This window comes from Sander lucioperca, chromosome 12 (genome assembly GCF_008315115.2).
Source record: "Sander lucioperca isolate FBNREF2018 chromosome 12, SLUC_FBN_1.2, whole genome shotgun sequence".
NCBI lineage: Eukaryota > Metazoa > Chordata > Actinopteri > Perciformes > Percidae > Sander > Sander lucioperca.
This window is the reverse complement of record NC_050184.1, coordinates 3,039,532-3,059,531: the sequence shown is the minus strand read 5'-3', so window position 1 is coordinate 3,059,531 and position 20,000 is coordinate 3,039,532. Positions and strand designations below refer to the sequence as shown.

Here is a 20,000-nt window from a genome sequence, read left to right as displayed (position 1 = left end):
ATGAAGCTGCCTTCAAGTGCAATCGGAAATGTCGAGATCTACAGTATAAACGATCTGATGGAAAACACTAATTGTGAAACACAGGTTTGTCCGAAATCCCACACTAACATGATATTTAGTAGCTAAAACAGTATGTGAGATTTTTTAGTATGTCCGAAATCTTAGTATGAAACCAATAGTACGCGAATTGCATACTATTTCCGGTAAATATTACAGTATGCAATACTGGACAATAGCCCGGCATAAATATCCCACAATGCAATGCGGTAGTAACGACAACGTTCATAACAGACAGACAGACCAAAACCGAGGCAGCTCTGTAACGTCATTAAAGCTCTAATTTACATTTCAACATATTTAAACGACAGTTGGTCTAGTTATTCGCCTCTTTCAGTAATTTAAGTGCAATCTGGCAATGCCGCTGGAGCGGAGGTCGGCAGGGGTTACCATGGTTACGTGTCTTCAACAGCAAGGAGGCTCTCAGAAAGTGACGTTGCAGCTGAGTGCGTCCGAAAAGATACACTTTTGCTAGTTTGACGGCGGAAAAACGGGTCCGTGTGCCGGGCGCATGGTTCAAAAGAGTTGTACTTAGTGTCTTCATTAATCAGAGGTGTGTTTTGGGCGTAACATGCAATAAACCAATCAGAGATCATCTCCCATTCCCTTTAAAAGCCAGGCGCGTTTGGACCTTGGAGCATTGCTATTATGATGGAGGATTTGCACCCTAATATTTTTAGTTGTAATCTTTTGCATGTGTGTGTGCTGCTGTGCGTCCCTGTGTGTGTAACAAGCACAGTGTGTGCGTGCTGTGCACGAGCCTAGGCGCATTTTACTAATGTGCTGTTAAAATAACAATGAAATGCTGCGTTATTGACTTTAGACCAGATTTTTGTTGGTCAATGGCGCGATCACTTCCCGCTGCCTCAAGATAACAATACGCCAAGAATGCACCTGAACACACCTCCCTGTAAGACCAGCACAACCATGGGCGCACAGCTGGGCGCAAGTGCATTTGCTATTTAAACGGCGCGGGTGCTGGACGGGAAACTGACAACTGCGTCGGTCTTAAACTAGCAAAGACACTTGCGTTGGGCTTTGCGCTGCGCCGGGTGCAAGATAGGGCCCTTGGTGTGTTTCACCCCACTTTGGTTGAAAGTACAAGTGGACGCAAACAGCACATGAAATTAGTATTTTATAAGCGATGCAGGTAACAGTATTTAGCAAACATGGTTTGTCACAGTGCGTCAATAGTCTCAGAACTGTGTATTCACCCAGCTTTTCTCTGTGTTGTCCAGGTGAGCAGCCCAAAGCTAACCTCACCTCTGACGTGGCTGGTAAACACAGTAAGTACAGGAGCTGGAGGAACAAGGGCTAGTTTCTCTTATACTCTTTTCTCTTGACTGTAAAGATAAGATTTGCTTTAATCATGTTACCTTGGATAGTCATATAAAGGGTTCATAATTGTCTTAAAGGTACACTGTGTAGGAATTTCTCCCATCTAGCGGTGAAATTGTATTTTGAATTCAAACGAATAGTGTTCTCTAGCGCCTCGCTTGTTGCAACTACGGTAGCCGTTATGGGTTACGTTGCCTTTTTAATTCCCTTTTTTGCTTTTTTTGGCGACGAGGATTCCTTCTCCTGTGGCTCGGCATTAGTATGATCCTCCGTTATGAACTAAAGAGCAGTGCAGGCTTTCAAATTTGCCTCTCAGCGATTTATAGTTTTTCAAAATGGAGGAACGACATGGAAGCCTCCGAAGAATTTCTTATCTGTATTTACAATGGACTTGCCCGTCCAAAGTAAATACAGATAAGAAATTCTTCGCTTACGAGGATAAGTCAGATCACTGGCAGAGGTCATTATACACCAATGAGGACGTATTTCTGAATGAAGACATTGATTTTAGCTGATAAAATACTTCAAACACTACACAGTGTACCTTTTAAAAAAATCAAAACTCTGCTTTTTGGAGTATTTTACCCTCCGTTGTAGGCTTGAAAAGGAGAGCAGCTGTTAGAATCGATTCCAATGACGGCAAAAAAAAATGCATATCAAATCATTTCCAGACACTTGAAGGCAGGGTTGGTAACTATTTCCCGTATACACTTTTTTATGTATTTATTGAGATGGTCTTTGCACCCCGACAGCAATAAATAACTTCTGGGCTCGGATAAAGAAGCGAAAAAGATCTGTCATCTGTAGCTGCTGTAATCCTGTAAACCCCCCCTCAATCACTGCCTCGCCGTCCGCTTGGAAAGAACCAATAAAATATATGTTCATGTTGTGAGTTGTATGTTTAGTATTTTGTTAAAAAATGAAAATTGAAAAAAGTTGGTAATCACAAAACCAACTCGCAGGGTAAGTGGATGTTTTTTGTTGTGAACGTTCCAGTGTTGATTTTGTTTCTCCAGCAGCGATCCCATCCGGACACGATGAAGGTGGACGACAAGGAGCCCTCAAGCGCTTTAGTGCCAGGTTTCCCTCCTTCCGCAAAGGCAAAAGAGATAGTGAGTATGACATCATGATGTGCTGCCGATTCAATTCTTTCACGATACATGGGTGCCGATTGGATTTGTGTTGCAATTCGATAGTATTGAGTATTGCGATTTTCTTTTCCTTCTTTAACAAAAACACAAGTTGAATTAAACATTCATAGAGAAAAGATATCATGAGATTAGGGTTGGGTATGGTTTGGGTTTTTTTCCGATACTGGTGCTAAATTGATACTTTTAAAACGGTGCCGGTGCCTGAACCGAAATATATATAATATATTTATAATGTATATAATATAAAATATAAAAAAGGAGCACAAAACGACAGTTGGCGACATTAAAGAACGGCTTGTTTATTGCTAAGGCCACATGGTCAAAATTAAATGATTGATTAATAATGTAATAACAATAACTTATAACAATGACTTATTTCACCAGTAAATTTCTGGTAAACGACAAAAACAAGCACCAGATGGGAAAAGGGTATTTTACAATAACTTTGAATGCACCACAAGGCTGGTGAGTTTCAAGTGAACGCACCGTCTGTGTTGTTTTTGCGACAACAGCAGCTGCAGTCAGACCGTTACGTCCCGCTGTTGGAATCCTCTACAGGGAAATACAGTCACACTTTACACCGCTTAACGTAAGCTGTCAGCATTTTAACCGTTGGGTTTAATCCAGCTACTAGCTAACGGTAACGTAGCGTCCCATGCAGCGATGCTTCTGAAAAAAAAGAAGTCAGGCACCAAAATGAGGAACTGAAATTTTCGTTCTTATTCAGTCTCGTTACTACCGTTTACGTCGGAACCGGTGCCCTATTGGCACCGCGTTTTGGTACCCAACCCTACATGAGACATTTCTAAAAAACTAATAGATTTCTGAGAAGAATGCACATCACATGCCAGTCAGTCTGACATTTATTTCATCTGTAAAGAAGAACACAACATGGATTTTCTGCTTTCGGCATATATGATGTAGTCGCCGCTGGCGGTACCGTATAAACAGAATTATTTTCTTAGTTTTCTTAGTGTCAAGTCCAAAAAACATTACGTGCGTGCATATCCATCTACAGTATGCATATATTAGAGAGTTTACTTATTCTTCTAACTATATGCTCTGGATACAATTTATTCCATTTTTCTTTGAGTTTGATTGAGTTTTTCCATTCCCAGTGTTTGATCTATTGTCTTGTACCATGCTTGAAGATCTGGGGATTTGACTTGTTTCCAAAGCCTGGTCACTGGCTTCAGTGCCGTTAAGCTTGAGCGTTTTAAATATGTATCTGTCCCTAGCATTGATCTTGAGGTTTGCATTAATACCCAAAAGATTTCCAGAACAGAAAATATTGTGGTGAATCATTGGTAATGATTTTTTTAAATTGACATGAGGGAAAAGAATTGATTTAAAAAATTGTCACAAAAAATAAAATGATCTTGATCTTTCCCACCCCTATTACATCACATTACCACATCAAAGACAAATATTCTACAACTACTTTTACCTTCTTGTGTACTGTTACCTTCAGTTATGTTATTTGCCGTCTACATGATGACAGATTTACAATTAACCCAAAATACTCCTGCCAACTGCTGCGGCTGATGGCAAACCACACCCACACCACCACAGTATGGAATCCAACAACTTGTAAAAACCTTCCTCAACAGCCATTAGAAATGATTCCAGAGTTGAAGCAACACGTATTAGGATAGACACCCTGTTTTGCATGTCGCAATATCCAGGGTTTACACCACAGTCTCCTCCTGGCTCGTCTTGATTGCCGTCTCTCATGTACACGGCTAGCAGCTTTACAGGCCAGGTAGACCAGAACTACTTTGGCCACATTCAATAAGATCTCCATTTCATCCATGTTATATTACACTAAAACTCAAATAAGAAAAGGTAGGACTAGGTGACAAAGTGCGCAAGCTCCTTAAGTTTCCCCAAAGTATGATTTCTTACAGCACAATTTGTATTTGTTTTTTTTCTGATGACTCGGTGTATTTGATATTGGGCTGTTATTTAATACTGTTTATTGATCCCCAGTGGGGAAATTACACTCTGTTAGAAATCACTACACACAGGCCTGAAATACACACACATGCTCAGGACCTATTCATGCACAAATGGAGAGATGTCAGTGAGTGGGCTGCCAGTGCTGCACCAGTGCCCTGAGCGGTTATGGGGGTACGGTGCCTTGCTCAAGAGGTGAACTGGCATCTCTCCAGCTACCAATCCACACTCTGTACTTTGGTCCGCACTGGGACTTGAACCGGCGCCCCTCCGGTTCCCAACCCAACTCCCTACGGGCTGAGCTACTAAGTGACCCAAATGCAGATGGAATTTGTACAAGAATACATTTACAAACAGCTCTGTCTGCGTGGCAACAATCTTAACCCTCGTGTTGTCTTCCCTGTCGAACGTGCAACTTTTTGTTTTTCTGGGTCAAAATGTTTTTTAAAAAATCCAACGTTTTTGTCGTCTTTTTCGACACTTTTTTTCAAAGTTTCTGTCAATATTTTTCGGCACTTTTTTGAAATTTTTTTAAGCTTTTCCCATGTTTTTGTCACTTTTCCTGATGTTTTTGAAGATTATCCTGACGTTTTTTAATATTATCCTAACGTTTTTCAATGTTTTTGTCACTTTTCCCGACGTTTTTGTTACTTTCTTCTGTGCTTTTTTGAATAAAACACCCAAATTCAATGAAAGTAGTAAACTGATTATTTATTTAACTTGTGAAGAGTGTTTTAGGGAACCCTCCACGTTATTATGTTTTAAAATTTGGTTGAAAGAAACCCAAAATTCTGATATAGAAACTTTTTGAAAATGGGTCAGATTTGACCCGAGGACAACTGAACACAACTGACTCACAGCGGAGGCAATCATTCCAATTAACATGCTACTGTCGTGTTTTTACCAAAACTTTACATTATAAGATAAGATAATACTTTATTGTCTGTTACACAAGGGTTACAGAAAATGTTCTTTGACAAGGCTCCAGACACAAAGAGACATTCACACAGACATATAAAAACAAGTTGTTTTGTGTTTGATGGTGAGTTGGTTGTACCAGGAAGAGAGATTGAAAGTGAGAACTGATTCAGTGAGGGAGCGGTACACCAGAGTTAACACGTCCTTGCTGATCTGAAAAGTTCTGAGTATCACAGTAGCTACCAACCAATCAGACTCACTTTGACACGATGTTTGACAAAACTCCTACTCAAAAAAGCCATATTACAAAATTTAATTTCAGACATTTACAGTATCTACTAATTTAATCACATACAGTATAACCTAAGACTTCTCTTCTAAACTCATTTCAAGCACAGAAACAATTCGTATAACACATCAGAAGTTAAGGTTTGTTTTCAGAAGAGATTTCAAAAAGCCAACATCAACGTTTCAGCTTCAGCACCAAATTATCTCTTTACACATCGCTCTAGAGAAAATGTGGGCGTCACTATACGGAAAGCTGAGTTTGTTCTGAACATTTTGATATGAAAAACACAGCATGCAAATACCTTAAAAAGGGGAATTGAAGAATATGTGTGAAAATTCCCTCAGACCTCAGAGGGTTAAATCACTTCAGAGGAACAGGTTTTTTATTTTTATTTTTTCATTTATTATACAGGAAAGTTCAAAGTTACATTAAGTTACAATACAGAAGGGCCTGACTCAGTTTAAAAACTGGTTTCCAGCAGGTTCCTGTTCTGCAGAAACATAAAACATTAAACACAACTTACAGTACATGAGGACAGAAACACATGTACAGGACATTAGCGTGGGCTAGACAGATACAGACAACTAGAGCAACAATACAGACAGCGCTAACAAGACTTAGACAATACATGAACAATCAATGTGTGCAAGTGTAACTGTCGAGAAGGAACAGTTTGTATGCCTTTTTGAAATATGTGATGGATGGTAGTGTTCTGATGTGATGGGGAATGTCATTCCAAATGTTGTATGTATGAAAAAAGGATTTCTGACCACAGTTGTTTTTGTATGGACTGGAATGAGTGCCTGTGAGACTGACGTGGTGAGGCGTACTGGTCTCATATTGTGTGCAGCAAGTGTTGGTGAAGTGCTATTTTGAATCTGAAAATAAAATGCAATAGCATGGCTGTTTATGTAGTTCTGGTACGTCTGAGCGTGTGAGTGCAATGGTGAGACCACTTTGGAAGATTACTGTGGATCTTGAGAGCTCAATTGTATAGTCGTGCTATTTGTTCAGTAATTTCCTTAGTGGAAAGAGACCAGATTGGAAGACAGTAGGACATTGTTGAAAACACAATTGCATGTAGGGAGGTTTCAGAAACAGAAAAGGAAAGATGTGATCTAATCTTATTATACAAGTGGAACATATCATATCTATTTAAATCAAACCTTTGCGAGGCAAATCACGCCTACTGATCCTCTAACTACACATGCGCGAGCTTGGAGTGTCTAAATGTATTTATAAGTGTGGTAGGAGTAGCACCAGCAGGCCTAAAACACACAGAGACACAACGCTGCCAGCCTGAGAAAAATAATCCAAAATGTTCAAATCACAGGACCAAAACATATGATAAAAGTTACCTTTTCGTTTTTTACAACGCCAGCACAGAAAGGACATTTCATTGTTCATTTTATGAAGTTTTTCAGGCGTGAAATAAATTCTATGTAGATATTTTTTGACATGTTTGTATTTCTACATTTCTGTGTAGAAGTCAAAGACGTTGAGCCGACAGAGCCGCTGGGCCCGGTGGTGGCAGACAACGCATCCAGGCAGCACCGCTACGCCAGCGGTCAGTACTTCTTTGAGTATCTGGTGGTGGTCAGCCTCAAGAAGACCAAAGATGGCAGCAGCTACGAACCTCAGATCACCTACCAGTTTCCCAAGGTCAGTGTGATGGTAGCCTAGAAATCTAGACCACCCTAGCGGCAGCAAATGTAATTTGCAGCCAGGGTCGTCTAGCAACTCTCCGTTGGCTTGTGAGCGGGAAAAACCAAACTCTGGCCGGGCCAATCACATCGTGTATAGAGTCGGTGGGCGGGGCTTACCATAATAACGGCACAGTTGCGACGGTTCCGCGTGAATTCCCTGCTACTTGAAAACAAAGAAGATGGCTGCTGCTGCTGGAGAACAGCAGTCTTTGGAGTCGGCTTTGGCCGCGACTCTGGAAGACTTGGAGTTCAGCTTTTCTTTGAGAAAAGAACAAAGAACGGCACTGAAGTCATTCTTAAAAAAGGAAGATGTGTTCGGAGTTTTGCCGACTGTATGCGGCAAAAGTTTAATCTATCAACTAGCGTTGCTCTGGTTGGTTGTAGCACCAGACCCAACATCTTGATGTGGGTCTGGCTTGTCAGGCTAGTGTGATGGTGCAACGCAAAACGTATTTACAGTAGTTCAGCCTAAAGCGTGAGTTATGCTTATGCGTTAAATCTATGCCGTGGCTACGTGCGTAGGTACGTGGAGACACAGACCCTACACTGTAGCCTGACGTGCACCTCTCGAAAAATTCAAGTTCAAAATTCAAAAATTCAAAGCTACTGCGCATGTGCGACTGCCAACAAAGATGTTACAGCAGTGAGAGGTCTCACTCTGTAGCTAAAACAGAGACCTGAACACAGGGTGAAAAGAGGAGCTGCAGCAATGTGCAGTACAACAAAAAATATGGTGTTTTTTTAAAATTAAACCATGTAAACCTATTCTGATACAATCTCTAAATACAATTATGGACCTGAAAATGAGCATAATATGAGCACTTTAAGTAGGCTACGGCGAAAGCTCTGCGTGGAGCCTCCGCAGGACCATATATGACGTTTAAGAAAGGTTGCTTTTCAGTAGTTTGGTCCGTTTTAACGGCATTTTTACATTGGATATAACAGATCCCCATGTGTTTCATATCAAATGTTTAAAACAAACTCAGCTTTCTGCATAGTGACGCCCAAAACTGTTCCACTTTGCACACAATTTACAGACTTGTATATGATTTAAGGGACAATAACTTTGAGATCCATAATCTATTCTGAGCACACATCGCTGGTCATCTGTGTGACATCATCTCTCCTTCTCTCGCTGTCTGTCAGCTGATCACATTGTTCGCCTTCTTCTAAAATATTAGAAACGCTAAAGCAGAGCCAGAAAACCTGAGACGTTATAAATCTGGTGTTGCTCCATTATTTCTGAGACCAGAACTATCGGAGAGTTTGACTCAGATATTCTGTCCAATAGAGGAGCGACCGTTTCCACCGTGTGACATCTGTTTACAATGTTTGGTGTTTTGACAAAGTGCTGACGATGATGCATTTTATTTATATAGTGCTTTTTGCAGCAGTCAAAGACACTTTACAGTTTTTGAAAAAGGAAATACATATACTACAGAAATTCACACACTAAAATACACACATTATTTTTAAATAAATGAATTAACAGAGGTGTGTGGTTGTTTACTTTCAGAGAGATGGGATGGCGAAATTTCAGAAGGAGGAGGAGGAGAAGACACTAAAGGCCCTCACCCTCTTCTGTTTCCCAGAGGGCATCAACTGGGCTCCTTTGACAGAATATCACAGGTACAACTGCTCCTCTGTTTTATCACGTGCTTTTATTCCTGTATTAATGCTTCACGTACAACAGTGACTACGTTTACATAATGTTCCGGTTTTTGCCCTTATTGCGAAAAGGACGATATTCCGACTAAGCTATTTACATAGCTACATAGAAAGTGAATATTCCCGTTTACATGTAGCCGTGCAAAATACGTTTTTTTTTTTTCAAAGTTTTCCAGCCGTGGAGGACTTGTTGGAGTCCCTCTTTCATTCCTTCAACCAGCTTCTTGAAACGGTCGGGGTAGCGATGTGTGCTCATATCCAAAAACCTGTTGAAATCTAAGTCTTTGATAATGTTTAAAAGTAGCTGTGTTTCTCCTTCTTATCGGGTCTGCAACCTTGCAAACTGTTGGCTGGTTGGTTTGTGTACAGCAACCATAGCAACGCACAGAGCTGACCATAAGCCATAAACTGCAGTAAAAACTCAGATTAAAAGCATATTCCAAATGCGCTGTACACATGTCCAAAGAATGCTTCTAAAGCCCGAATAATACCAGAATAGCCCACGTCTTAATTGGAAAATGCTATATTCGGAAAAAAGCCTTATTCTGAATATCCAACTGAATTATGCTGTTTACATGACCCGTATCAAATTCTGAATATTGTCATATTCGGAATAATGGTGGAATAATAGTGTGCAAACGTGTAAATGTACTCGGTGTGCGTCCTAGTTGTGAGCAGTGTTGGGAGTAACACGTACAAAAGTAACGCAATTACAGTAATGTATTCCTTTTTGCTGTAACGCAGTAATATAACGCATTACTAATTAAATTTTGGTAATATTATACTCGTTACAGTCTCAGTAGAACGCATTTTAACGCAACATTTAGTGGTGCGATTTTTTTAAGAATTCACCAACACCGCGACACATTTCTTCACAGGAAAAAAAAAAAGCCGTATTATTTTCCTGTCGCTGTATTCGATGGTTGAGATGACTGCAGAGACAAATACATTTGCGAGATGGATATTATTTTCAGGAGTTATTACGCTGCGTTGAAGTGAGCTGTCCTGTTTCTGTTCCCGTGGTCAGAGCCAGAGACAGTACGGACAGCATGTATGTCCCAACAGGTGACGGTACGGACAGCATGTATGTCCCAACAGGTGACGGTACGTCAGCGGCTGACAGATATAAACATGTCGGGAATTAACGTTGAGGCTTGCTACATGTAAATATCATTGCATTTTATCAGCCGTAGAGAGTAACTCTGCCTGTAGTGGAATGGCTTCGAATGACGACCAAAAGCGCTTGTCTTTTACTGTGACCATTTACTGTTCAATATGTTGCAGTTTTTACAAACAAGAAAGTGAACAACTTCAGCCTGACAGACATGTTGCATCTCAGTAAGCTAGCAAGAGTAGCTACACAACAGACAACTCGTGTAGCTTACTTCAAAATAAAAGCACTTCCTGTGACGGTTCGCAGTAATACTAAATTACTGTTAAATAAGGTTGTGTAGGCTACCTTTTCACAAACCAGCTATAAATCAAGTAAATAAAGTAAATAGTGAGTTTTAATCACACTATAATTGAACATTTCCTTTAGAGTGTTTTAACCTAAACAACATGAATTTCTTATTCAAGTGCTATAAACAAACATTTTACAACAATGCCGTACTTTTAATTGAGTATTTTCATTTTCTCCTACTTGCCTATTATCCATTTTACTTATCTATTTTTTATAGCTTTAGTTACTTTGCATATTTATATTAATTATACAAAATATGAATAATCTATGATGTATTAAAGTGGATAAAGAGGAGACTTTATTGATCCGGTGGTGAAATTAACAAGCTAGCTGCCAAATCAAATTTCCCCTGTTATTTTGGTGAAAGTAACTCAAAAGTAATGCAAAAGTAGTGTAACGCATTACAATTCAGAGACAGTAATATTGTAATATAACTAATTACTCGCAAATGACAGTAACTAGTAATCTATAATGTATTACATTTTGGAAGTAACTTGCCCAACACTGGTTGTGAGTTTTTCCCTGTTTTATTCCCAGTGAGACTTTCTCCTTCGTTCTGACTGAGGTTGACGGCAGCCGAAGAAACGGATACTGCCGGAGGTTACTGGTCAGTGAGTAGACTGAAGCTGTCTTCACCGTGTCATCATCATTTGGATCTCGTTTTTCCCAGTGTTCAGTAAACATCCTCTCCTATCACTCTCCAATCTGCAGCCGGGAGGGAAAGGAGCGCGGCCCCCCGAGGCTTACTGCATCATCAGCACCCTGGCTTGTTTCGGCCTCTTCTCCAAGGTACGTTCAACCGAATATCTCTTTTTTTTTTTTTTTTGGGCTTTTCCGCATTTATTTGACAGGACAGCTAGGGGAGAGAGAGAGAGAGAGAGGGGGAAGGCATGCATAATTGCAATTGTTGTGATTTTTCAGGCAGATATTGCGATTACGATTCGAGTTGCGGTTTTCTTATTTATTTATTTTTTAAATTTCGCTAACGTTCAATATTTACTGTGTAACAGATGAAACATGTCATGGAGCATTATAGCATGAAACACCATCAACACTGCTCTATATTCTTATGCTAGGATGAGAACATGGATATGAATTAAGGATAGACCAATTATCGGACATTTTTTGGCAGTGTTCAGATGATCTGTATCAGCGTTTTATTTGCCTGATAACAGATAAAGTTGATGAATTAAAAAGTGTTCTACTTTGGCTCGGCTACAGCTCTGTGTCTGTCGCTCTGCTCCGGACTTGTCCCGCCCACAACACTCTCTGACTCTCTGTTACTGGGGATTATGTTGAATGTTTCTTACTTATTGCATAATTGCTTAAAGCATTTTAACAAAGTTTTGTGTTGGAGTTTGTAACATATTCCAAAATCTTAATTTTTATTTAAAGATTTAAATTTTCACTGTAAAAACTGTAAAAAATCGGTTTCAAATATCGGTTATCTGTTTCATTCACTACTAATAATCGGTATCTGCCTTGAAATAACAGTATTGGTCGATCCCTACTATGAATCGCCAGCAGTAAGTGTTTTTTTTTTTTGGACATGGAACATAATCGTGTAACATTGAACAGTCAAACATTTATCATAAAAGTTCTAATAATAAAAAACTATTCCAATAAAAAAAAACTAGCAGTATTTTCCTGTAAACTGAAATGTCTGATCTGCCTCAGTTCAACAGCAGCATCTACTGTACATATTACACCTTCTACGATCATGTTAAAGAAAGGAATAACAAATAAAAGAAAGATCCACAGAAAATAGGACATTTCTGTAAAACAATCTGTGATATGTAACATTATTCCAGCATTGGTCAAAAAACAGTAAATATAGGCCTAATAATAAAAAAGAGGAATAAAAAATGTTAAACCAAATGTTATAAACATTCAACTAAATATTGCCCATTCGATTAGCTAATCACATTCTTTCAAAATGGTGATGAAAATTTTGATTTGAAAAACGATTAATTGCTCAGCCCTAATTTCAGTTTATATTTTAAAGCTATAGTGCGTAGTTTCTGTCAGCCCCCCGTGAGGAATTCTAAGAATGACAACAAAACTGTCGGCGCATCCACATGATACAAGTCTTTCGTGAACACCTTTTCACCATGATTGAGGGATTTTTTCATTGTTTACCACATGTAACATACAGTATGTAGGGCTGCGATCAGGGTCCAAAATTGGCACCAATCCACCAGCCAAATGCTGGTAAAATATGCAAGTGGCTGCTAGATTTGCTTCACTCACCAGCCAAAGAAACAATGGTTTCATATTGAGTGGCTGGTCAAATTTAAACATTCACTAGCCTTTTGACTGGTGGACGAAAAAGTTAATTTTGGACCCTGGCTGCGATTAATCTGTGGATTATTTTCTGGATGAATGAATTAGTTGTTTAGTTTTTAAAATGTCAGAAAAAGGTGAAAAATGTGGATCAGTGTTTCCCAAAATCCCAAGATGACATCCTCAAAATGTCTTGTTTTGTCCACAACCCAAAGATATTCAATTTCCTGTCACAGAGGAGAGAAGAAACTAGAACATATTCACATTTAACAAGCTGACATCAGAGAATTTCATAAAAAATGACTTAAACCGATTCATTGATTATCTAAATAGTTGGTGATTCATTTAATAGTCGACAACTAATCGGTTCATCTTTGCAGCTCGTGTGTCAAGAGTTAAAAGAAAAGCCCCTACAGCCTTAATCAAGTTTTAGCTGTAGGCTATATTTTGCATGTTGTCTTGGCAGCCGATTGAGTGCAAAGTTGTGCAACTGCAAGGTGTTGGCTGGGGAAACGGTGCCATTGCTATTGACACAGTGCAAACACTGATTATTATGTGTGATTATTTTCTGGATGAATGGATTAGTTGTTTGGTCTCGTAATGTAAGAAAATGGTGAAAAATGTGGATCAGTGTTTCCCAAAGAGAAGAAACTAAAACATATTCACATTTAACAAGCTGACATTAGAGAAATTTTGCTTTTTTTAAATTTATTTATTTTATAAAAAATGTTGTTAATAGTTGAAAATGTACAACATAAGTTCTCTGAGAATCTATTTTTATACTAAAGCAAAATTGGTATTGTAAGTGAAATTTCCCTTACCCAATTGATGTTGAATCAGGAAATGTAGTCGAATTAAATGAATTTGCAGATTACATTTAGCAAGTGAACTCTCATTTTGTCTCGTGTTCTGAACGGGAATTGTCACAGTTCAACATGAACTAAGTATGAAGGGAAATGTCACAGTTCAAGGTGTTTTCACTGTTGACGTGTTTAACTGTTTCACAGTTTTAACTTTCAGAAATGCAACATCTTTCCTCAAGTCAACAAGTAAAATAATTGCGATTAAATTGTGACTATGATGTTTACCATAATCGAGCAGCTCTAGTTGTTAAAAAAAGTGTTTTTACTTTGTTTCTAAAGCTTGAGAATTTATGAAGAAGTTTGGGTTATATTAGCATTTATCTGTACTGTATCTATATTAAGGCTGTTGGAACGAATTCCGAAAGTCGAATATATAATTTGAATAGTAAAAAAATTAATACTATTTGAATGCTGAAATTATTATTCAAATGTGACTTTTTTATAAATGTGTTGGCTAATGTTAGCTAATCTCCCTCTTCTCGCCTTGGCCTACCCGCATGTGTCACTCATGTCACGTTTTATTAAGTTAGCGGGAGTGAGAAACACAAGGCATTGTGAGGTCCAAGCATTGGGGTCTAAGCTAACGTTACGTACCGAGTAACATTAGTACAACATCACGGAGCTAACGTTACGTACCGAGTAACGTTAGTACAACATCACGGAGCTAACGTTACGTACAGAAACTACGCACTATAGCTTTAAAATATAAACTGAAATTAGGGCTGAGCAATTAATCGTTTTTCAAATCAAAATCACCATTTTGAAAGAATGTGATTAGCTAATCAAATGGGCAATATTTAGTTGAATGTTTATAACATTTGGTTTAACATTTTTTTATTCCTCTTTTTATTATTAGGCCTATATTTACTGTTTTTTGACCAATGCTGGAATAATGTTACATATCACAGATTGTTTTACAGAAATGTCCTATTTTCTGTGGATCTTTCTTTTATTTGTTATTCCTTTCTTTAACATGATCGTAGAAGGTGTAATATGTACAGTAGATGCTGCTGTTGAACTGAGGCAGATCAGACATTTCAGTTTACAGGAAAATACTGCTAGTTTTTTTTTTTATTGGAATAGTTTTTTATTATTAGAACTTTTATGATAAATGTTTGACTGTTCAATGTTACACGATTATGTTCCATGTCCAAAAAAAAAAAACACTTATTGCTGGCGATTCATAGTAGGGATCGACCAATACTGTTAGTACAACATCACGGAGCTAACGTTACGTACAGAGTAACGTTAGTACAACATCACGGAGCTAACGTTACGTACCGAGTAACGTTAGTACAACTTCACAGAGCTAACGTTACGTACCGAGTAACGTTAGTACAACATCACGGAGCTAACGTTACGTACAGAGTAACGTTAGTACAACATCACGGAGCTAACGTTACATACCGAGTAACGTTAGTACAACTTCACGGAGCTAACTTCACGGAGCTAACGTTACGTACCGAGTAACATTAGTACAACATCACGGAGCTAACGTTACGTACCGAGTAACGTTAGTACAACTTCACGGAGCTAACTTCACGGAGCTAACGTTACGTACCGAGTAACATTAGTACAACATTACGGAGCTAACGTTACGTACCGAGTAACGTTAGTACAACTTCACGGAGCTAACGTTACGTACCGAGTAACGTTAGTACAACTTCACGGAGCTAACCGTGCAGTACAGGGGTCGAATATTATTCGAATATAAAAAAAGAAAAAAAAGAAAGAAATTTGAATGGTATCATAGAGGAAGATTGACAGCTCTAATCTATACTATATGTGTGTGTGCAGATATTTGACGAGGTGGAGAAGCGGCGGCAGATCTCCATGGCGATGATCTACCCATTCATGCAGAAGCTGAGGGAGGCTCCATTTCCCGCTCCGGGAAACACTGTGGAGATTAAGAGCTTCATTCCTGAGTCGGGCACTGAGGTCAGTCAACAAAACTCTTTCCTTCTGCTCCTGAGAGTCCACGTAGAGTTCTGGTATCTGTGCCATCAAACTGTGTGTGCTTTCTTTACTGAGTAAATACGGTAACAAAAGACTATGCACATCCACAGAGTCATTTCTCTTTTTGTCTTGGTGGCAGCATTTCAATGTATTCTTTTTTTTTTAAATGTCTGGGTAAAAAAACTTTTTTTCCATTGAACACAATGTATTTTATTTTGAAACACACTGCACGCTGGCAGGGAGTCGGATTTCTAAACTGCACTTTCTGTCCTTGAAGACTGATGAAAAAACGGCTCATACCTTATAGGGATGCACCGAATCCAGATTTCTGGGGTTCGGCCGAATACCGAATCCACTGGTTAAGATTCTGTCAAATCGAAAACCGAATACCGAATCCTACTCCCATCCTCAGTCCATTAACACAGTAAACACATTAATGAAGTAAACAACGTCCACAGCATTGTAATAAGCTGGTAATGGTCGTCTGGTTAACACCAGTTTTTAGCTGTGACTGTCCTTCCTTTGCCGTACCTGAAGTTGCTGCATTTTGGCTGCTGTCTGTAGATTCCTTCATGCACAACTCATATTCTTCCAGATGTTTCATACCAGATGTTGTAACAGCGGTGATGTTGTGTATAGTTTAGGGTCCTCGCCACCACCAGACTAATCAGCATTGTAAATTGAACATGTAGCTGGACTTGAATGGCCTTCTTTTGACTGAAAGTACTGCCAAACTACACTTTTTCTGCTCACGAGTTCATGTTCACTTTCTCACAGCCTACTGCATTGAACGCTCCACCTACGTAAACACCTTCCCGTAATCAACGGCGCCGGCATTACGTCGACCAGCGTAGCGCGCGTAGTGCAAGCGTAGGGTTTGGTTCAGTGGAAAACAATTCCGGCAGAAACCGAACCCCATCAAAAAGCCCAATATTTGGCCTAATCCGAAGCCGAATCCTGGATTTGGTGCATCCCTGATACCTTAGGAACGTTATGACAGAAAAGTTTTAGTGGTTTTGAAACCAAGACCTTTTTTAAACCGCGGTATACCTTGAAAGCGGTAACCGGTCCATGCCTATTTGTGACAGTGGTGACTCTCCCCTAGATCATCAGTCTGACCCGGCCGTTGGATTCCTGGCTGGAGCACGTAAACTTCGCCACACTCTTCGACTGCCTGACAGACGCGGAGGTTTTACTGGTGTTTGCTTCCGCCATCTTGGAGAGACGGATCGTTTTCATCGCTGATGAACTGGGGTAACATTACACACTCACACAGACACACACACACACACACACACACACACACACACACACACATGCCACGGAGATCGCCGCAAGCTTATTCATGCAACGCTGGGTGGAGTCCAGCAAGATGACCCGAGCTTTCTCTGTGGCTCTAGCTTGATACAAGTGGCACAGATCATTTAAACGTACACCAGTGACCATTTACAGTTTACGGCACACACTCACAAGTTTTTGTTTCTCACACAGAGATTACCGAATCAACAGCTCATAGCAAACATAGCCAATGAAACACTTAAGCTTGTGAGCATCCTTTAAGGTACATTGTGTAGGAATTTCTCCCGTCTAGCGGTGAAATTGTATTTTGCATTCAAACGAATAGTGCTCTCTAGCACCTCGCTTTTTCAAATGCGTGTTGCAGCTACGGTAGCCACTATGGACCAAGAAGCTATGACAACATGTCTTCCAATTTTCGCTTTTTTGGCGACGAGGATTCCTTCTCAAGTGGCTCGGCATAAGTATGATCCTCCATTATGAACTAAAGTGCAGTGCAGGCTTTCAAATTTGCCGGAGCAGTGACAAGCACCTCTCACTGATCTCCTTCTCCGTTTCAGCTGGTTTCAGTCATGTGACGCTGACTCTGAACGAAAACGCGTTGTGGATTAGCTAGACAGGTAGGCTAGTGCTCTATGTCCCTCTCAGGGATTAGAGTTTTTCAAAATGGCGGGACGACATGGAAGCCTCCTTGGACTTGCACGTCCAATGTAAATACAGATAAGAAATTCTTTGCTTACGAGGATAAGTCAGATCATTGGCAGAGGTCATTTTACACCAATGAGGACATATTTATGAATGAAGACATTGATTTTAGCTGATAAAATACTTCAAACACTACACAGTGTACCTTTAAGAAAAACAGTCTTTGGTTTGCTTTTCTTTAAAGTCAGTGTTGGCATCAAAGGAAATCATAATCCAAGATAGTTCCCAAATGACATGACTGCAGTCAAAATGAATGGTTAAAACATCCAATTTATCATCTGACTCCGTAATACGGCTTTACAGTGACTGAGAGCTGCAATAACTACTGAAGTAAACAAAGCCGAAATCCAGCAGTGTCAGAGGTGTTTGAGTAAGGTTAGGCAAAACTCAGATCCGTGTCTTACATCCGCATTGTCAAAAATATTGCTTGCTTAATAATGAAAATGTAGTTATTTTAGTATTAGTTGCAGCCATAAATTAACCATTTAAGTATTTTTCCCCTGGTTCCAGCTTCTCCAATGTTTGAATGCGCTGCTTTTCACTGTCAACAATTTGCAGTCAACAGATTTTTGTATTTTTGATCAGACAAAAAATGAAATTTAAAGATGTGATGTGTTTGGGCTCTTTATATTACAATGACATCGGTCAAATGATTATTCGGGACAATAATTGGCACAGTCATCAATACTGAAAATAACTGTTAGGTTGAAATAAATAGAACTTTGAGCGCAGAGCTCGGTGGCAATTCCAAGCGGTGCGCGACGCCAAGGGTAGCGCTGGGAGCGCCTACTTGGACAGCCCCGCTCTCCCCCGTAGGAAAACGGTGGAACGGCCAGCGAGCCAGAGCAGTTTTACCGTGGATCGTGTGCAGGTGGCGTAACACCAGCAACACAAGCATATCAACCAACGGACCAGAACACATCAGCCCTAGTTTCAACAAATCTGCCGATCAAACCTGGACAATTAGTTTAGAATCAGTTCTGAAATCGTCTCTCTCTCTCTCTCTCTCTCTCTCTCTCTCTCTCTCTCTCTCCACAGCACATTATCCCAAGTCATTCATGCAGTAGCAGCCCTGCTCTACCCCTTCACCTGGCAGCACACCTTGATCTCCATCGTTCCGGAGATCCTGATCGACGTAGTGATGGCCCCCACGCCCTACCTGCTGGGAGTCCAGAAGCGCCTGCTGGACCAGGTCACCGACCAGAGTGATGTGAGTTGTCACGGAGAACACAACAAAAACCTCTATAAGCAACCGAAACTTGACATTCATTTGTACAAGGCAGTGTTTCCTCTAGAATTTCTTTCAACGTCAAAGTACGGGCTTATCTGCAAATGTTAGCTACCGACGGTTACCTTGAAACCATCCAGCAAATAGACGGTACCGTAGGGTGATTTTACGTCACCGTTCATTTTACACACAGTTTAACAACAAAACGCTGAGTGAACATTACTAGCTACGTTTCTCATGTTGGTTTTGAGCGGTTTAAAACGGTTTTAAATCAGTAACGTTACTACAGCGTGTCGGAGGAATACAGCGTTCTCCTGCAACGGGAGTCAGAGGCAGAGGGACCGTTACCGCAGCGTTCGCTAACGTTAGTTTCTTGTCTCATCTGGGGTCCGTCTGATAAACAGTAAATTCATCAACTTCAGTGTCCACGGTGCTATTTTCCTATAAACTGTAGCTGTCATATTTCACGGGAACCGCGTGAGTGCAGATTTCATGTCGCGGCTTTCGTCGCTGTTTGTCACTTTGCCTAAGATTGAGTGACAAGTAGTACTCGCCGTGTTGTTTATTTGGTTGCCATGACTTTGCGAGTGATGACGTCCTGTCACTGTTCCTTTGCTCACCCTAAAGGGGAGAGAGAGCGGATGACAGTTTGCTCGAGTTCAGTAGAGCAGACGGCTCTGCAGAGTCGTGTAATTACGACTTTATGAATTTTCATAAACGGCTGAAGTGCGTGGTGTACATAGCGGAAACCCTGTTGTGCGTCTGCCCCATTTCTGATACCGTGGCGGCAGAAATTTTACCGTGGCGGGCCGCCAGACACCAAACACTGTGATTACCAACTTTTTTATTTTTCATATTTTAACAAAATACAAAACATACAACTCACAACATGAACATATATCTGTGTGTTTGCTGGACTCCTTATTCTGCTTTTTCCTTCTTCCTGTGACACAGCTGCTGTTGGTCGACTTGTCTGAGGATAAAAAGGAGACATTTATCGTTTCAGTAAGTGTCCTCGCAACAAAAATTGATTAAATAATCTTTTGGTTATCGATTCTACTTTTTGAATTTCAGAGGAAACATTTAGTCCAAGTTTAGTCTAGTATAGCCAGCTCTATCTCCAC

General features: G+C 40.0%; 1 protein-coding gene across 10 annotated transcripts in view; it reads left to right on the top strand.

Annotated features, from left to right (window-relative positions):
• LOC116058448 (DENN domain-containing protein 2D) overlaps window positions 1-20,000 on the top strand; it is a 61,112-nt gene that overhangs the window by 36,690 nt on the left and 4,422 nt on the right. For 4 of the 10 annotated variants that reach the window (XM_031311286.2, XM_031311277.2, XM_031311269.2 and 1 more), the window contains 10 exons: window positions 1,296-1,343; window positions 2,412-2,507; window positions 7,196-7,371; window positions 8,932-9,044; window positions 11,083-11,152; window positions 11,257-11,334; window positions 15,489-15,629; window positions 16,753-16,901; window positions 18,687-18,858; window positions 19,831-19,881. In XM_031311286.2, coding sequence (XP_031167146.1) covers window positions 1,296-1,343; window positions 2,412-2,507; window positions 7,196-7,371; window positions 8,932-9,044; window positions 11,083-11,152; window positions 11,257-11,334; window positions 15,489-15,629; window positions 16,753-16,901; window positions 18,687-18,858; window positions 19,831-19,881 — 1,094 coding nt within the window. The remainder of the gene's footprint in view (window positions 1-1,295; window positions 1,344-2,411; window positions 2,508-7,195; window positions 7,372-8,931; window positions 9,045-11,082; window positions 11,153-11,256; window positions 11,335-15,488; window positions 15,630-16,752; window positions 16,902-18,686; window positions 18,859-19,830; window positions 19,882-20,000) is intronic. The other 6 variants (XM_031311299.2, XM_031311319.2, XM_031311308.2 and 3 more) reach the window with 5 other exon arrangements.